Source organism: Peromyscus maniculatus, chromosome 11 (genome assembly GCF_049852395.1).
Source record: "Peromyscus maniculatus bairdii isolate BWxNUB_F1_BW_parent chromosome 11, HU_Pman_BW_mat_3.1, whole genome shotgun sequence".
NCBI classification, from domain to species: Eukaryota; Metazoa; Chordata; class Mammalia; order Rodentia; family Cricetidae; genus Peromyscus; species Peromyscus maniculatus.
The window spans coordinates 89,798,966-89,812,373 of NC_134862.1; the positions used below are offsets into that span (position 1 = coordinate 89,798,966).

The following is a 13,408-nucleotide window of genomic DNA, read 5'->3' on the forward strand; positions in this document are numbered from 1 at the left end:
GCACTATGAATCAAAATGCATTTACTGTTTTTTTTTTTTTAAATTTCCCTGTCTTTTCTCTATGTTAGATAGTTACACTAGTACTTGGGGAAACTTAACTATAAATTTCCTTCCCATAAAAAGGACTAGAAAGTCTCAGAGAGCATGGTGGTACATACCCATAGTCTTAATGTGGCTCCAGGAAGGCTGGGCAGGAGAATCACTTGGTGCCCTCTTGAATCTACATACTTGTACCTCAAGCATTTTACCCACCCAGCCATTTCCCCAGTCCTATTCCTTCTGTTCCCAAAGGCTCAGAGAGCAGTGCATGCGTATCTTGGGGAAATGACCATTCTGCTTCAATTTAACAACATCATTTCCTTTCAATATGCACATTGGAAAGGGAATGGTCTGTTCCTCATCAAAAGGAAAAGGAAAATGAGGATCCAAAATATGAAGTAAATTCTTTCAGGTTGGCCAGCTTCCTCTTACAGTGGTGGGGAACTAGAACTGGATCTAGTCACCCTTGTTCTAAGTTTAAAGCTTGTCTACTGTCTATAATGACACCCTTCAGTTATATATCCACAAAGAGCCCCCTTGCTTGCGTATAAAAGAAGGGGTTAGGAAGTGGTGTCTTTAGTTGGAAACTGGGTGTCTAACGCTGAGACAGAATTTCAGTAATTTGGAAGAAAATCATTCACAGTGATGGCTGGTTCCTCCACTCTCCTGTCATCTCACATTCCAGGGGATGCAGCAAGCTGTTTCTGCCTCCAGCTTGGGCTTTCAGAAATAAGGAAAGCCGAGGAGGAAAGGGAAGCCAGGCATGGCACATACATGCACATCGCACACATATCCCCATACTCGTGATGGGCAACCTTGCAGCATCTGGCTCATGCCTCCCTCTTACACACTGTGTCCTCCCCTCCCTACTCACTGCTGTGGGCCAGCCCCAGCACATTCCTTTGTTCCATGCTCAAGACAGCTGCAAATTAGGGCCTCCTCCACTCCCTACTCACTGCTGTGGGCCAGCCCCAGCACATTCCTTTGTTCCATGCTCAAGACGGCTGCAAATTAGGGCCTCCTCCACTCCCCCTGTACTGCTTCCAATACAGCCAGCTCCTTCCCTATCCATCCTCAGCTCTCAGCTCAAAGGCCTCCTCTTCGAAAAAACCCTTTCCTATGCAATTGCTTAATTTTTCAGGTTTACTAAAACCAACCCTGAGACAAAATCAGGGTAAAGTGGCTTCCCTGGAGTGTTACCTTAGGGGAAGGGTGAGGGAGTGGGAAGCAGGTCAGAAAAGTAAGAGGAGTACGGGCAAAGGAAGCAGTAGGGACCACAGCGCAACCGGGCTGGAGCAACCAGGCATGGGGAAGAAAGCCAGTGGGCAAGGGAAGCTGGTCCCCTCCCTGACTCCTGGGACAATTCATGGACAGCCTCGCCGATGGCAATCCTTCTGCTCTTCACGGAATTGTACATTCACTGTGTGTTCTCCTTTCTCCGCACATTACAGGAGTTTTAAGTCTCTCCTAGCAGTAAGGAAGCAGAGTAGCACACCGATCAGCTTCAGCCGCTCTTCACTAAGGGCTAGTCTTGGGCTCTTGAGTCTCTGTAATGTGGAAAGGACAGAGGAAGTTCTTAGGCGAGGGGACTCATGCCAACGGCCTTTACACTAAGGGTCACTGTCCTGAGTGGATGGGTAGACAGGAGAGGAGGTGCTGACCAGAAACTGCTGCCTCACAGGTGTTACACCGCCTCTACCAAATCACTCTCTACCCCAAGTCTTAGGGGACTAATGAGGGCCTCCCTGCTCAGTGTGGAAGAGGACCCTGATATGCCTGGAAAGGAAGGAGATCTGGAAAGTGACATTCAGAGTCTAAGGAACGTGCCCACAGTCAGATAGCGCTAAGGCTTGCCAACATCGCCCCCACCCCCAGCCTTTAAGGAGGCAACACTATCAAAAAAAATTAAAAGGTAGCTGGGCATGGTGGCACACACCTTTAATCCCAGCACTCCGGAGGCAGAGGCAGGCGGATCTCTGAGTTTGAGGTCACCCTGGTCTACATAATGAGTTCCAGGAAAGCCAGGGGTTATGCAGAGAAACCCTGTCTGAAAACAATATAAAAACAAAAATTAAAGGCTATAAAATTTGGGGCTGAAGGGATGACTAGGTGGTTGAGAACACTGACTAGTCTTCCAGAGGTCCTGGGTTCAATTCCCAGCCCTCACATGGTGGCTAACAGCCATCTGTAACTCCTGTTCCAGGGGTTCAACAACCTCTTCTGGCCTCTGCAAGCACTGCATACATGAGGTGCATAGACATTTATGCAGGCAAAACACTCATAGACATTAATCTAAGAAAAAAAGAGTTATTTTAAAAGGGGGTAAGACATCATCACAAGATATGAACACAGAGAGAGAGACCTTCTGTGCTCTTAATGTTGCTATTTCCTGGCTTGAGTTAGCTCAAGAAAGGAGGGAGTGTGAGGAGCTAGGCACAGACTGGCCCACTCAGGTTCTGAGGAGCCATTTGTTAGAACTCTTTACTTCGTCCTTCTGTTGCTAACGTTAGTCACAGAAAGGCTGCGAAGTCAACTATGAACACACTGACGAAGGGCCAGCCGAACGCTGCAGCATTGGCGGTTGCTGTTTCTTCTGGTCGGATGGGCTGAGGTGATTACTTTCTATCAGGACATGTGGAAGAGCTTCCTGTTCCGTTTCTCCTCACCCCTTGCCTCATGCGCACAACCTTATCCCAAGAAGGGAAAGGGCTTTGGGCGGAAATCCCTGCGCGGGCATCCCGCTTGTGACTTGCTTTGGCTGTCACGGTCCCCCGGCTCTCCGACAGCTGCTTTGACAGGCCGCCCGAAACACAGGGGCGCCTGCCAGCCTCATTCTAGGCTGCGCCCTGACAGCCCTTCTCGAGCCCCACTGCAGGACAGCTTGGTGGTCTGAAAGTCACCGTCCTGTCCCTGCCTCCCCATCTCCCCTTTGTGGCAGGCTACTCCAGTAGAGCGCCATGGTCGTGGGAAGACTGATGAGCAGGGAAGACTATTAGTCACTCGGTTTGGCAGCTGGCTTTGTAGTTCTCCGACTGGGAAAGTGCGGACCATGCCCCTGGCTTCACTGTGTCCAGTCGCTTGTTTTACCAGCAGTTCTAGTAGCCACACTGCGAAGCAGGAACTCCTCTGCCCTAGTCAACACCTCTGCCTGGGAGCAGCAGATAACAACGTCTGGCATTGTTCCCAGGGACCTTCAAGGTAGCTCAGGCTGTTTGAAGCCACCCACTCCTCAAGGAGGTGCCTTCACTGGATGAGTTCTGCGTCACCTCTGGAAGCCAGCTCAGCCATTATCTAGCAAAGCTCCTCAGAGGCACGTCTCTCTTCCCTTCCCTTCCTTCTGGTCTTTTCCCCAGTCCAGACTATGCACTTCTGTTGTCACGCTGGCTTTGTTTTTTATAATAAAAAGAATTATTTTTTCTTTTCTTTTCTTTTCTTTTTTTTTCCGACAAGGTCTCACTACCTAGCCCAGGCTGGCCTGGAGGTGGTGACCTTCCAGCCTCCGACTCACCAGGAATGGGATAACTGGTACCACCCCGTGCTCCCATTCTTCTTTGTAACATACATGTCCCTAACTCTAGTCCTAGGGGGCTGACTTGGGACTTGGGGCTCTCACCTCCTTACATATTCACCGATGTAACTCTTTCCAAACCCCAAATGTTGACCATTGGAACCCAATGTTCAAAGTGCAACATTCCTCATAGTGGGCAACAGGGCCTCCCTCCCCCCAGTGATGGAATTATAACAAACATGGCTGCAATAATACCTGAGGAGAACCAACTTGAAAAGAGGACATGCTGGATCTGGAGCGGAGCTCTAGAGGTGTTCAGCCCATGGGAGGTTTTCCCTTGCTTTCTGCTACTGGGGGCTCATTGGCTTTGGCACCCTAGCAGACACCTTCCAACTCAGCAGGAGCCAAAGGGGGAGAGGACAAGAACAACAACCGTCTCCAGTGACCCAGCTCCCATCCCTACAGACCTCACTTCTTCAATAAACACCTGTAAGCTGGTCTTCATGGGTCAAATCTATTATCCAATTATTCAGTGTCTGAGACAGGATGATCTCGTGTTCAAGATTTCCTGTGCTGTAGAAGGAACTCAAGGGCATTCTAGACAAAAAAATGGGGTTCCTGAGGCTAGGAATATTGCTCAATGGTAGATCACTTGTCAAACACCCTTAAGGCCCTAGTTTTAATACCAGTATCATAAATAAATGAATAAGCAAATATTTGTGGCCCATTGACTTAGAGTCTTTTGGGTATATTCCCAGGAGTGGTATTTTGCTCTAGGTTTAAACATGAATGTATTGTATAATTTTATATTGCTAAATGTATAGCTGGAAACTGTGGGAGTTCTACTTTTAGTTATCTGTTTTTTTTTAACACACGCTAATCTTCATAGTTGCTTCACTAATTACAATACACACAAGTGTGTGGGTGCCTATGGAGGCCAGAAGAGCGGCTCAGATCCCCTGGAGCTGGAGTTACAGGGGGTTCTGACCCAGCCAATGTGGGTGTTGGGAACTGAATTACTGTCCTCTGTAAGAGAACAAGTGCTCTTAACCACTGAGCCATCTCTCCAGCCCTTGTTTTCTTAATGATATTCTGACTGGGGTGAGATCGAACCTCAATATAGCCTTGATTTACAATTTCCTGATGTCTAAGCATGTTGAGCCTTTATTCATGATTTTCAGCCATTTTTATGCATTTCATCTTTTGAGAAATGTCTATTCATTTCATTAGTCCATTAATCAACTGGATTCTTTGTGGGAATATTTTGATATTTAAAAATTTAAATACTCTACATATTAATCCCCTATCAGATATACAGTTGATAATTTTCCCTCCCATTCTATAGGCTGTCTCTTCACTCAGCTGTTTCCTTTGTTGTGAGGCTTTTAAAGTTTATGCAATCCCATTTGTCAATGCATGCTTATTATTTTCTGAGCTATTAGAGCCTTTTCAGAAAGAACTCACTATGCCTATATCTTGAAGTGTTTTGCTTATGTTTTCCTCTAGTAATGTCAGTTTCATTTTTATTTTTTACTCTAGCTAAGAGTTCTAACATTATATTAAATAAGAGTCAAGAGAGGAGACACCAGGAATGTCTCATTACTATTTTAGAGAAAAATGCTTTTTTATTTTACCTTCATTTACCATATTTTTTGACTATAGATTTACCACACTAGTGGTACATTACTTCTAAATTCAGGGTTTTTAATCATGAAGGGGATGATCATCTTTGTTAAAGGTCCTTTCTGCATCTATTTGGATGACCATAAGACTTTTCTCTATTTTTTAATGCTGCATATTTCATTTTTAATTTGCATATGTTGAACCATCCTTGCATCCCTTGAATGAAACCAACTTGATCATGGTGAATAATTTTAAATGTATTGTTGGCCTCAGTTTGCAAGCATTTTATTGAGATGTTTTGTTATTTTTTGTTTCATTTCTGTTTTGTGGTTTTTGAATAGGGTTTACTCTTTAGCTCTGGATGGCCTGGAACTCACTCTGTAAACCAAGCTGGCCTCAAACACACAGAGCTCTGCCTCCCATGTGCTACATTTAAAGGCATGTGCCACATGTCTGGCTAATTGTAAGTTTTACACCCATACTCATCAGGATCATTGGTTTACAATCATCTTTTTACCTGTACTTCCAGTTTAGGTGTCAGAGTTAATACTAACTTCATAAAGTGAGTTTGGTAGTTCTTTCCTTTGTGTACTATGGAATAATTTGAAGATTAATATTAGTTCTTCAATTAGTTCTTCAATAGTTCTCAAAAGATATGGTAGAATTCAGCAGTGACTCCATTCAGTCCTAGTTGGTTTTATTTGGGGAGTCTTTTTTATTATTGCTTTAATTTTATTGCTCATTATAATTTGCTTCAGTTGTTTAAACACCATTAATTTATTTTTGATAGTCCATCTATTTCTGCACATTTACCTATTTCTTCTAGATTTTCCCATACATTGGAATACATGATTTCAGGGTATTCCTTATTGATCTTCTGGTTTTAATGGGTTATATCTCTTGTAATGTAATATCGTCCCTTTCCTTTTCTAATTTTCTTGATTTGGTTCTGTCTTTTGTTTGGTTAAGGGCTTGTTAGTCTTATTTACCTTTTCAATAAATCAACTGTTTCACTGATTATCTTATTCTTTTCATTTCCATTTCATTGATTTATCTTTATTATGCCTTTCTACCTTATCGAGTTTATTCTGTTCTCAATCCATGTCCTATACTGATAGGTGAGAGAGAGGGCGTGAAGAATATGAGAAAGGACAAAAATAGTCTACAAAATTAGGTAACAAGTAAGAAAAGTCAAAAGGGGAAGGAAAGAGAAGGGGGACAACACATAATAAAACACTATATGCATACATTTCAACTGCTCTATCTAATCTTTGATTTAGTCTCTATATGTCTTAGTCAGAGTTTCTATTGCTGCAAGGGAACACCATGACCAGAAGCAAGTTCAGGAGGAGAGTGTTGATTTCCACAGCATTGTTCATCATCAAAGGAAGTCGGGACAGGAACTCAAATAGGGCAGGAACCTGGAGACAGAAGCTGATGCAAAGACCATGGAGGTGCTGCTTACTGGCTATTTTGAGTTAGTGTCTTCTGATGAGAATGGATCCTTAGGTTTTTTTGGCTTTCTGGATGGATCTCTGCATTTGTTTGTTGGAACCATACAGTATAGTTCATGGGCCAGGCAGTGTCTGTTATCACTCTGGGTGCTCTTTCCGGCTCCAGGGCCCTTAGAGGACTGCTGTCAATCATTTCCCCCAAGGGCATAGCATCTTCAAGCTTCTGTAGTTGTGACAGGGCCCAGCAGCTCTGACACTTTACTCCCCTGTCTTCTGTTGCTGCTGTTTCTTTGTCCTACAAGGGATCTCTGGTAGCTAGCTTCTCTATTGGGCTCCAAGATGGGGACATGAACTCCACTCCAACAGTTCGAAATTGTAGAGCTATCCATGGTGCTGATGCACAATTTTAGGGGCTCTTCAGGGCTGCTCTCAGAGCATACTCACCTGGCGCTTGCTCTGGGTCTCCTAAGTGAGCACTTAGGAGGGGATCTTTCTTGGTCTGTGGAACTGCAGGCTGCAGACTCAGTAAGGATTTTTTTAAATGGCTTCCTGCAGCACACTGGTCCAGTGCTGAGATGATTTTCCAAACACAAACCTATTTCTTTTGTTTGTAGATCTTGTTTAGTTTTTTGTTTGTAAACTTTAGTTTTTTAGACATGGCCCCATTCTATATCTGATACTGAGGTGGCACTCAATGTGTACCCCAGGCTAGCCTTAGACCCAAGTGGGAGGATTACAGGTACAAACCACTATGCCAGTCAGCACCTGTGTTTTATAGACCCCAGGGTCTCTACCCAGTTAGACTGCAAACCTGCTTAGTGAGGAGCCCTGTGTTGTGTTTTCTGAATCTGTTGAGATTTGGGGGAGTGGTTTGTTCATTCTCCACCCCTCTGTATCTCCACTACCCTTCTCTTAATTCCTGATGCAGAAGTACTCTTATTTTCTGAGGCTTCCCCCCTTGCCTTCACAGCGGTCCTCGCTGCTCTTCTCGTCAGAAGCTGAGACGTAAAGAATGAACTTCTGCTGTTCTGCTTCCCAAAGCTTTTCTTCTCTGCAGCTTCTTCAGTGTTTGTCACTTACCTCAGGTGACGGGTTTATGTTGTGGGATATTTGTGTGAAAAGATGGATTGCTGTGACTGGTGTAATCAAAAGGTAAGTGGTCAATAGCTAGACTTCCAGACAGAGAGAACTCTGGGAAGAAAGGCAGAGTCGCCAGCCAGACACCGAAGCAGCAGGATGGGCAGTGTGGAGATGAGGCGTTGAGTCACGTGGAAGAATGTAGATTAAAAACATGGGTTAATTTAGGTTATAAGAACTAGTTAGGAACATGCCAGGGCTAAGGCCAAGCATTCACAATTAGTAAGTCTCTGTGTCATTATTTGCGGGCTGGCAGTCCCGATGAGAAAGTTACTACTACAGGTTTATTCCCTTGAGAGAGATGCTTGCACTCAGTTGGTGGGTGTCTTCAGCTGTCTTAATTCAGAAAAGCTACTTTTAAAGTTGTGAAACTTCAATGAACTAAAAGCACATGAAGCAATGCCTACCACCAACTAATGATGCTGTCTAAATCATGTCAGGCTTGTCTAAACCTTAACTAATCTGCTTAGCCTACATGGACAGGCTGTGTGTAAAAGAGAAGGTCATAGATTCTTAACCACAAGTTGTGCCCTGTGTGGGCAAATCATCAAAATGACAGTTTCTGGGTTTGAAGGTTAGTCACTCATAGCAGAGGATCATATCACACAAGCCCCAAGTTGTCTTTATTCCAGGGAATCCAGGGCTTCTTTAGCTCCCTTTGTGTAGACACTGGGATTGGTTCAGTGTAGCCAAATCCTTCCTATGCTAAGTTCTTTCAGCTCAAAGGCCATTTCTATGAAGAACAAAAAAACCGACACCACCACCACCAAACACACACACACACACACACACACACACACACACACACACACACACACACACACACCAAACCTCGACTTTTTCACTCTGCTTTACATTTTTTTGGGTTATTTTTTCTTGTTTTGAGGCAGGGTCTCACTATGTAGCCCAGGGAGGCCTGAAAGAAACGATGTAGTCCAAGTTAACATTGAACAGGTGCATCCTCCAGGCTGTCTCGCAAGGGCTGGGATTACAGGTCCAGTTACCACTCTAGACTGTCCTGCTTTTTCACCTAGTAATCCATAATTCAAATCCTAGGGAGGTTAAGACTTCTGACTTGGGATTCCCACTACCTCACTTCTGATCCCTGCATGATCAAACTCTTTAGGAAATTCTTAATATGTGAGATTCTGCAGTGGTCAGGAGACCTGAGATGAATTCACTTGAAATCAGTAAAAACTGGCTCTGAAGGATTGTACCCCAACTGGTGTGCTGGTGCTATGGGCTTCCAGCAGCACAGTTGACCTGTTACAGTCCAAACAAGAAAGTTACAGACCACCATGTATGTAAGACCAACTAAGAGTTCTTTATTTAAGACAGAGAGCAGGCTCTTGTCACAAAGAACTCTTGACCCAAAGCTCAGGGATGCAGCATTTATAAAGGCAAAAACTACAATGACATGATTGTCAGGTTTAGGTCAGGGTAACCTTGTAATAATTACATTACTTACCCCTTCCCTTTCCTCCCTCAAACGCTTCCCATCCCAACTCCCTCTTGAATTGGTTGCCTTTTCTTTATTGTTTTACACACACGGGGACACACACACACACACACACACACACACACACACACACACACACACACACTGTTAAGTCAGTTTAATGTTTCATGACAGGTCACTTTTTATTGGATTACCAGTTAGGGAGGCTCACCCCTAATTTTCTCTCTCAGCAGTCATTAGCTGCCTATTGTTTTTTGTTGAGGGATGGGACCCCATGAGATTTCACCTTCTTGCACTAGAATGTCTATTTGTATTGTCATTTGTATTGTCATTGTTCAGGTCTTGTTAGGCAGACATACTGTTGATGTATCATAGGTGGAGCCTGTCAAGTCTAGGAGACAGAATCTCACAGCAGACTTCCCGATCTTTTCACTCCCTCTTCTTTGATATTTCCTGACCCCTGGGACCAGGAGTTGTGTTGCAGATGTATCTGATGGGACTGGGAACCCCACAGTAAGTTGATCTTTGCACTATGGCCAGTTGTGGTTTTCTGTACTGGTCTCTATCCGCTGCAAAGAGACGCTTCCTGGATGTGGGGTAAAAGCTGCACTCATCTGTGAGTACAAGTTTTGGAATGCAGTTAGGAATTATGCTAGTCTGTGTGGTGGCAGTATATGCTTTCTTCTAAGATCCATGACTTCACTAGCCCCAGGGAGTTAGTTGGCTAGGTTTCCAGGCTCTTCTTACAGAAGGGAAAAGAAATGAGAATGGGCATCAAGGAACAATTAGCAGTATCTGGCCCACACCACATCAGGCATGAAAGTTCTGAGCTTGCTCCTTCATCACAGCTGCAGTGTCTAACACAAAATGTACCTTTTAAAAAGACAGTCTCATGACACAGCCTTTGCTGGTCTGGAACTGAGAGATCCATCCATCTACCTCCCAAGTACTGGGATTAAAAGGCATGTGCCACCACATCTGGCTACAAAATGTATTTAAGATGGCTAAATCTTTGACGAGGACAGTAGATGCAATTCCAGATGTTTCTAAACAGTAGGATGAATCTTCTTCGCCGGAAAAAAGTTAGATAGCCAGACTATTAGGCTGTCAGTATTAGCAAAATCTCAATCTTCATTTCTATAAAAGTATAGGATATAAAAAAATAGGATGTCAACAGATCCTGAGTTGAGAACATCACATAAGAATGTCACGCAGTACACAGAGCATGTCCAAAGATGTCATTTGCAGAAATGTTGAGATCTGTTTTCTGCCCAGTAACTGACTTCTGTTCAGCTTGTCCCACATCCGTCACCTCTTACAGACTGTATTCTATGTCCAGGCCACCAGAAATTAAATGTACTTAGACCCAACACTCAGTTGGCAGGAAGATCTCTGATGCGCCAGGTGGTGTTTTCCGATCACCCCCAATCATCTAGCTCCACTGATGCTGGTTGTTGTTTTTTTTTAGCCTCTGTTGATCTCCTGGGATCCAATACTGTTCTCCTTTATATCTTTCACTGAACAGAGTGTCATTTTCTTTAGTACCTATAAACTTCTCTGAAGTCCTCAAGAAAAAAGTCTTGACCTTTGTAAATGTGATTTTATTTCAGTCATATTTTTGCAATTTATTATTTATATGTGTGTGTGAAAGAGACACACACACTCACAGAGGTCAGAGTACAACTTTTAGAAGTTAGCTCTTTCTTTCCACCACGTGGGTCCCCAGGATCAAAATCAGGTTGTGAGGCTTGGTAGCAAGTGCCTTTACCTGCTGGGCCACCTTGCCAACCCATTATGAATTTCATTCTTTTTATAAAATATATTTTATTTTTAAAAAAGTGTGCATGTGTGTGTGTGTCGGGGGGGGGGGAGTATGTGTGCATGCGTGTGAGTACAAGTGTCTGTGGAAGCCAGAGGTACAGGGTCAGCTGGAAGTACAGGCAGTTTTCAGCTGCCTATGTGGGAGCTGGGAACCAAACTTGGTTCTCTGAAAGAGCAGCATATACTCTTAATTACTAAGTCATTTCTCCAGCCCCATCAATATCATTCTTAAAAGTAATCCGAAGACTTTGTAGAATGAGATAGAATAAATACTTCAGAAGAAAATAAAGTAACCAGACCTGTTTATACAAGACACAGTAACACTTAAGTGGTTTGATGAAATAATCATGACATAAAATCGCTCACATATCAATGGTTTAGAAATTCACTAAAGATACAATCTGAACATCAAACCATGATAATGAATAATAAATTGAAAAAACTATACTCTGAATCTGGTGAGGGTGGAATATGGGTGGAAGAGGTAAAAATATCTTCTGGGTGTAAATTAAAAAGGAAATGGAGGAGCCGGGCGGTGGTGGCGCACGCCTTTAATACCAGCACTTGGGAGGCAGAGGCAGGCGGATCTCTGTGAGTTCGAGGCCAGCCTGGGCTACCAAGTGAGTTCCAGGAAAAGGTGCAAAGCTACACAGAGAAACCCTGTCTCGAAAAACCAAAAAAAAAAAAAAAAAAGGAAATGGAGGAATAACTCTGTAGGGTAAGAAGCCTGTCAGAACCACTTGAATCAAGTGACCATAGTAACAGTCTTAAGCAACACTGAAATTGCATTACCACCTGAGAGAATGCAGGGAACAGCTTTACTACTGTATCTTTAAGAAGATACAAATTAAGTCAACCAAATCACTGACCTAGGAACTTCAAAAGAGCTGGATATGGGGCACTCACCTTTAATCCCAGCACTTGGGAGGCAGAGGCTAAACAGTATGTTCCAGGCAAGGCAGGAATACATAGAAACTGTCTCCAAACAAGAACAAAAACCCTACAACAACAAAAACTTTTGGAAATTATAAGGGAACTAGAAGACAAAACACTGGAATAGCTAATTTAGATCAGATCTTTTACTATAAAGGACATCAGAGCAGCTAAAAAAGACAGCTAAAACTTGATAATTAAATAGTAGCAATGTGTCAGTGTTTTTGATGGTTGGTTATGTAGATAAATATCCTGGTTTACATAAAACCTATATGAATGTGTACCTGGGGTGATGGGATGTAAGGTGACCACTTCTCAGGAAAAGTTTTTTGTAACTTCTATGGATGATCAAGATAGTTAAAAATAAAATTTTATTTGAATAAGGCTTTACTTTATCAGTCCTTTTTTCTTTCTTTTTCTTAGAGAGGAGGTAGGGAGTTTTCCCAACAAGGCTGGCCAGATGGGAAACATCATCTTCTCCAGTTCGGCCTCAATAATTTGAAAATAAAATGCTTACAATGAGGTCATCTGCGTCAGGCTGAAAGTAGACCCTTCAGAGCAAGTGTGATTCTTGGTGAGTTCCATGCACTAGACACCTCCATGCCAGGTTCTGCAAATGTCACTGACTGAGGGACCTCTGCAGGGCTTCATACATCTTTTGATCCTGTGAGGATAGAAAATACCACATAGTGCTGATCAATCAGTTATGGGATAGGAGGTGTAACTGGCAAGCTCCTATGTGGAAGCCCCGACCCCCAGGACCTCGGAGTGTGGCTGTCCCTGGAGACAGGGTTTCTACAGAGGTGTTAGGTTAAAATAAAGCAGTGATGGTGAGCCTCGGTCCCAAAGGACTGGGGTTACTGTACAAGAGGAAGTTTGCACAGAATGCACATACGGAAGGACTGTGAAGACAGGACCAAGAGGACACCTGTGGGGACAGAAACTCTGACAAGACAGCGAGAAAACACAGCCTCTATTGTTTAAGATGCCCATCTATGGCCCTTGGTTACAGCAGCCCTAGCTGCTGGACCCAGAGATTCTGCCTTGCTCCTGCATCTGGAGTCTGTACATGCTCCTTTCTAGGATACGCCACAGTTTCCATCATTGTCCAGGGAAGTTTGCAAACCAAGTCAAGAGATATTTGCATCTGTAAATTACCCTGAATCCAGATGGAAACAGGAACCAAAAGTAAAGCCTTCTAAAGTGTCTTAACTTTCCAAGAAACTGCCAGACTGGCTCCCAACCCGATGGCTGCAGTTTCCAATACAATATATGAGACTTCTAGCATCACATCCTACCTCCCTTGCTGTGGCTAATCTTTCAAAATGCTGTCAATCCAGCAAGTATGTAGTGGAAGCTCACTGTTGCCACACTGACCTTTCCAGTGTAGATGGCAACACCACTCCTGCCTGTTTATCCCAAAGAAAAACTGAA

At 43.6% G+C, this 13,408-nt stretch overlaps 1 protein-coding gene across 14 annotated transcripts in view; it reads right to left on the bottom strand.

The window, feature by feature from the left end:
• Positions 1-20: 20 nt before the first annotated feature.
• The window catches only part of Nvl (nuclear VCP like), a 65,538-nt gene continuing 52,150 nt past the window's right edge, over positions 21-13,408 (bottom strand). For 7 of the 14 annotated variants that reach the window (XM_042258728.2, XM_042258727.2, XM_076548102.1 and 4 more), the window contains one exon: positions 10,672-12,638. In XM_042258728.2, the coding sequence (XP_042114662.2) occupies positions 12,594-12,638 (45 nt within the window). In that variant the 3' untranslated portion in view covers positions 10,672-12,593. Of the gene's footprint in view, positions 1,587-3,486; positions 10,358-10,671; positions 12,639-13,408 lie in introns of those variants that run through there. The other 7 variants (XR_013043458.1, XR_006062163.2, XR_013043459.1 and 4 more) reach the window with 4 other exon arrangements.